Source organism: Pteropus vampyrus, unplaced genomic scaffold, assembly GCF_000151845.1.
Source record: "Pteropus vampyrus isolate Shadow unplaced genomic scaffold, Pvam_2.0 Scaffold205, whole genome shotgun sequence".
In the NCBI taxonomy this organism is placed as follows: Eukaryota; Metazoa; Chordata; class Mammalia; order Chiroptera; family Pteropodidae; genus Pteropus; species Pteropus vampyrus.
The window spans coordinates 1169260-1175127 of record NW_011888986.1 but is presented as its reverse complement, the minus strand read 5'-3'; the positions used below and the strand labels follow the sequence as shown (position 1 = coordinate 1175127).

Here is a 5868-nt window from a genome sequence, read left to right as displayed (position 1 = left end):
GGGCCAACTCAGGCTGTTCTTGGGGTCCTGTATCTATGTGGGAGAACCCTCCTGCAAAATCTAGGACACAAATAACGCTTGCCCTATTTCAGATCATCTGGTTCCTTTATTTTGCTTTCAAACTTCGGTTTCTTTTCAAATATAGCAAATGTAAAGCCCTACTGAGGACAAGTAGATCGTGCAAATGAATGAAGCAGGAGTGTCCTCAAAAAGATGTGGTGGGGACTGGAGAGCAGTGCCCAGTTTGGGGTCCCAGTGCCTCCCTTTTGGCAGATAGTTACTGTGGTGTGTAGGGGGTGGTGGTGACTGCAGGCACATGGTGGTCAAATCTCATTTTCCAAGAGAAATTGGAAATTCAAATTTTTATGTGAAAGCTGCTGGTTTTGCAAGGTGGCAATGACTCGGACTTTTCTTAAGACATGCCATAGGCCAAAGGGATGCTGCCTGCAGGCAGCATGGAGTTCTGAGTGGCCTGTCTGTGCCCTGTAGCCTCTAGTGGGACTGTGGTTATAAGTTGAATGAACGTGCTATTTAAAGACCGTGTATGCACTCTCCAAAAGCAAATGATTTGGGAAATTGCAACAAGGACTGTCTCATAAAGTTGACTACTTTAAAGTCCATTTCTTTCCATACCCAAATCAACAGACTCTCTGCCAACATTTCAGTCAGGCCATGAGAGTATTTGAGAAGTGGATTTCCAAGAATGTGTTAATAAAGTAGTTAGACTACAAACATTTCCAAAGGCTTTGAAAAACAGAGCACGATGACTTTAATAAAGTCATCATTGCCTGCATTATTAAGATTTAGGGCAGGGTTTAGGCGTGCAGTCATAGGGAGCTTGGGGTGACATCACAGCGTCCCAGGTCTTGGGGCTCCAGCAGGCTAGACATTGGCTGAGTGAAGTTTGGAAGCACAGTGGCCTGACAGTGGGGAAGTGAGTCTTCTATCACAGGGCAGGCCGGATAGCACCTGAAAGTAACCCCAAATGGGATGCAGCTTTACTCACTCCCCTCTGACTGGAAATGGGCTGTCCCAAACCCAGCAGCTTGTGCATTTGCATTTGTCTAAACTGCGAGAAGGTAGGGGCACCGAGCGAGTGGGGAGTGTCTGGTAGAGCATCAACTTTGCCTCTGGATAAAATGTTTCTTTCCTAATTGAGATGAGTGAAGGGTTCTGTGGGCCATTCAGACTGACCTAATAAACCCATGTGAAGTCATATCCTATGTCAGAAAGGCGGTTTTCCTGAAATGGAATACTTTAAAAATCTGAGCAAAGTAGAACAGCCCTGGGGGGTTGTCAATCAACCCTCTTCCTCAGGGCTGGCTCAGTGCCCACTGGAAACTGCCTGGCTCCCAGTCGGTCCTGTCCAGTGGCTTACTCCGGGAGGAGGGGCCGAGGCCTGGTGTGCAGGCAGATTTTTAGTGTTATAAAAGGTGCTGGTGGGGACGCTGCTAAGATATCATAAGTTTTATTTGCAACATTTCCTGGGGCTTTAGAAAGAAATGTTTAATTCCTTAAAGTGAACAATACTAAGTCTCAAACACTTTAAAATAAACAGTTTTATCCAATCAAGGCATACCATCATTTTATATATCAACAAGAAAGAAAGAAAGGAAACTATAGCAAATAAACGCAGCATGATGCTGCCTGCCTCCCGCCATGATGAGACACCGGCTTTCAGGAATTTTAGGTGATCATAAACACCCGCTTCTCGGAATTCAAGAGTTGGCCTGATTTTGCAGCTATCCTCTGCTAGCTAGCCACCGGGGGGCGTCAGCCGCCAGCTCACTCGGTTATTTTTCTTCGCCATTATCTCGGTCTTGCAGCAAGCCTGGGCTTCCAGGAATCTCCCCTCCCGCATCTATCCTGCCCAGTCTTCAAGGCCTCGCCTAGAAAAGGGGAGGGGGGTGTCAAGTGCACCCCAGCAACTTCGACATAGTGCAGAGAGATGCAGACACCCAAAGTGGGCGAACCACCTGCTTTTAGGTCCAAATTGGTCATATCACAGCAATGTCTATTAAACTCTCAAGGTTTCTTCCAGTTTTATTATTGGAAAACAAGCTTTTTAGATATGCATATTTAAATAATTAAACAATTTCAAAATAGCCTAAGAAATATGGGCTCTTCTTCCATATTTCGTGCCTACCTTCCTCCCCCCGTTCCCCCCTCCCATATGGATTTTACAGTCCTTACTCTGACGTTCATTAATGGGTATCTTGGATGGGGCTCAGCCGACCTTCCCAGGACAGCCCCGTGGCTGGAAGGCTGGAGGCCAAATCCCCAGAGGCCACTAGAAATGGGGAGGGGGAAAAGGGGGGTTGGTCAGGATCTTTCTGCCAGGGCTGCAGGTGGCGCCCCGGGAAAAGGAGTCATAGTTTCATTCCCCAAGATCCTGGAGACTGGAGCCTCTGGGTCCCAGAGAAGAGCGCCTGGCTGCGTAGACAGTACAACAGCCTTTTCAATTTCCGCGGCTGCTCTGCATCCTTACCAGGACCTGGTGAGGCGAATTACGCGCAAACCCGCCGCGAGTGTACCGGGGCGCGTGTAGGAGGCGCGCACCGTGGGGCGCAGAAGTGGCACGCGGCCCCGATCCCCACGCGCCAGGCAGCCTGGCGACCCCAACGCGGGGCGCCGCCCTGCCCGTCCCACTCAGCGGCAGGTGGACAGTGTCGCTATGAAGAGAAAGCCTCGATTGTCCCTCTTGCAAACTGCCACACGCCAGACCTCCGCTATTGTGCGCCCTCCATAGAAATGCAAACGAGCCGCGTGCGCCGGCCACAATCTGCTCGCGCGCCCGGCGCCCCGCAGCGCTAGACCGTGGGCGGGGAGCTTGGCTCGGACCTTTCAGCGCTGTCGGCTCGGGGCTTTGAGCATGCAAGAAGGCTTTCCCGGCGTGTTCGAGGGCGTCAGTGTCAGCTGGAGGAGACTGCGCCCAGGCCTTTTGCAAATTTAAAGCCAGTGTTGCGTGTTTTTAAAGTTCCGGTTTCAAAGCAACAGTCTTGTAAACTCTAAATTAAAAGTCAAGACAAAAATAGAAAATACCAACTAAAGTAAATGCAAAATAAATTCTTTAGATTCTACAAAGATACATTTCACAAATTGCCGCGTCCTATTAGCAAGCGAGGGGCTTTTTAAAAAGTAATTTTTCCTTTTAAGGACTTGAAACAACAACCAAAAAAAAAAAAAAAAGCGAGATGAAATCTGCAGGCTCCAGTCTGCCTAGTTACACCCCGACAAAAGCGGCAGATTTGAGGCTTTGTCATCCCCCGCAGCCCTCCCCACGTGGCCTTCTGGCACGAGTCGCGGGCCGCCGCCTCATTTGCATCAGAAAGCCGGCGCTGGCCAATGGGCTCGCAGCTTTGCGCCAGCTGGCGGCGCCTGGGCCACAGCCTATATAAGGGCGCGTGGCGGCGCCGGGGCGCACTCGCTGGTGGTGGGCGCGCCGGGATTTGCTGCATACTTTCTCCTTCTCTCTGGGTCTGCTCCGCCTGCCCTTCTTGTGGATAACTTGCTCTTCGCCGACCGCACCATGACTCTGGAAGAAGTCCGCTGCCAGGACACGGTTCCTGAGAGCACAGCCAGGTGGGTTGACGCCGGATGCCGGAAGTCTCCGGGCGCGGGGATCCTAGCCATGCCTTGGCCACGGCTAGTCGGGCGGGAGGCTTTGGAGACCGCCAGGTGGGAGCCCCCTGCGAGCGGGGTTATGTCGGCGGGGCTGGGGCGCTCAGGTGCGTGCTGGGGCGCCAGGGGGTGCGTCCGCACGATTGGGGACCCTGCCGCGCTCCGACTAGTCCCCGCTCACCGCGCTGGCTCGTCCGCAGGATGCAGGGAGCTGGAAAAGCGCTGCACGAGTTGTTGCTGTCGGCGCAGCGCCAGGGCTGCCTCACTGCTGGCGTCTACGAGTCCGCCAAAGTCCTGAACGTGTGAGTATAAATGCGGCTGGGTTGAGGCGACTGGGGGCTGGGGGAACGGCGGAGAGACCGAGGAGGTGATGATGGCAGGGGCACCCGGAACTCGCTGCCCTGACCTCACCACCCTCTTCCCGCCCACACAGTGACCCAGACAACGTGACCTTTTGCGTGCTGGCCGCCGATGAGGAGGACGAGGGCGACATCGCGCTGCAGATCCACTTCACGCTGATTCAGGCGTTCTGCTGCGAGAATGACATCGACATCGTGCGTGTGGGCGACGTGCAGCGGCTGGCGGCCATCGTGGGCGCCGGTGACGAGGCGGGTGCGCCGGGAGACCTGCACTGCATCCTCATTTCGGTGAGTGTTCTCCTCCCGGTGTCGCCCCCATCCCAGCCGGTGGCCAGTGGCCAGCCAGGCTGACCTCTGTGCTCTCCCCGCAGAACCCCAATGAGGACTCGTGGAAGGACCCCGCCTTGGAGAAGCTCAGCCTGTTTTGCGAGGAGAGCCGCAGTGTCAACGACTGGGTGCCCAGTATCACCCTCCCGGAGTGACAGCCTCGTGGGGATCCTTGGTCTGATCGACGTGGAGACGCCCCGGGGCGCATAGCGCGGGGCTGGCTCTGTGGATGCGCCCTCGGAGGGCGCCAGAGTTTGGCGTGGAGACTGGCAGGCGCGGGGCGCGTGGAGAGCAGCGAGGAGGTGCGGGTCCCTCCAAGGAGGAGGCCTGGCGGCGGCAGGGGCAGACTGGCCCCAAGTCGAGGACTCTACAAGTGTGGTGAGCGGCTGCTCGCCCAGGAAGACCGGAGGCAGGACGTTGGCCGCAGGGCCGGGAAGGACAGACAGGCTGGGCAGGCGTGACTCAGCAGCCTGCGCTGTGGGCAGGAAGCAGAGGAAAGGCGAGGCCAGGCGGCCTGGACTTGTACAATTACTGGAGCTCTGATGGACCTAGCAGTCTGCATTGCTGTTTCAAAACGGATCCGGGCGATGCTTCATTTTCTAAAGGATTATACTCCTGCAGCTTTGAATTTTACAATAAACTTACTGAAACAAACTCATTCTCTTTATTGAGGGTAGGGGATCCTTTCTGTGGGGGAGGTGGTCAGCAGAGTTGCAGATGATTGCGGAAACTCTCCTGGAACTCCGGTAGCACCTGTTCCGTCCTCCTGTCTGTGCTGAATTACAGGCTTCTGGGGCGCTGGAAGTAGGGGTGGGGACGGTGGCTGGGAGTTAGGGCAGGACTTGAATGCTACTCCTATTTTTCTCCTTTTAGGAAGATTTTTAAACTTGCAAGACAGGAGCATTCTTGAGATAAGCCATCAGTGCAACAGCTAAAGGTTGGCCATCCAACTTGATAAGGGAGCCTCCCTCCCCCCTCCCCCCTTTCCTCGCCCCCTCCCTTTCAACAGCTGCTTATCAGAACAGCTTGCAGGACCCAGGCAGCCTTCCTGCACAATGAGAATTGCCTTGTTGCAGACGTTGCTTTTTGCGATCCCTGAAAATGGTGGTAGACTGCTCTCAGGAGCCAAGGAATGGTAGTTAAAGCAAGTCATCAAGGTATTAACATCTTGTATGACTATGATGACTGCATTTAAGCTTGAGTCATCATTTTGTCATGGCTGTGATAGAACTTAAAAGATCTCAGCAAAAATGGAAGGCAGCATCTACACAAATAGGTGTGAGCAATCTTCATCTGCTATCTACTATTCTGAGTGTTCTCTGCCCACAACACAGGAGGATTGCTAATAGTCACAGTCTCATTTAAAGACTTACAGAAGAAAAAATTTAAATCTTCAGCAAAGACTTTCTTTAGGAAGGATCTAGGGAGAAATATTCTGAGTGAATCAATCTTTTTTATTAGACCAATATGTGTTGATTTCACCCCTGTCTGACTTAAGCAGCTTTCAGCAGGGGAAGTACACATAGGGGGCTGCATGCTGTTAACAAGCTGTCCTGGGGTC

At 53.2% G+C, this 5868-nt stretch overlaps 1 protein-coding gene across 1 annotated transcript; it reads left to right on the top strand.

Moving 5' to 3' along the window:
- Positions 1-3410: 3410 nt before the first annotated feature.
- Positions 3411-4961, top strand: GADD45G (growth arrest and DNA damage inducible gamma). Its single transcript, XM_011372363.2, has 4 exons — positions 3411-3582; positions 3822-3923; positions 4055-4268; positions 4352-4961. Exons 1-4 carry the CDS (start codon positions 3530-3532, stop codon positions 4460-4462), a joined length of 480 nt encoding a protein of 159 aa, XP_011370665.1. The 5' UTR covers positions 3411-3529; the 3' UTR covers positions 4463-4961.
- The last annotated feature ends 907 nt before the right edge of the window (positions 4962-5868 follow it).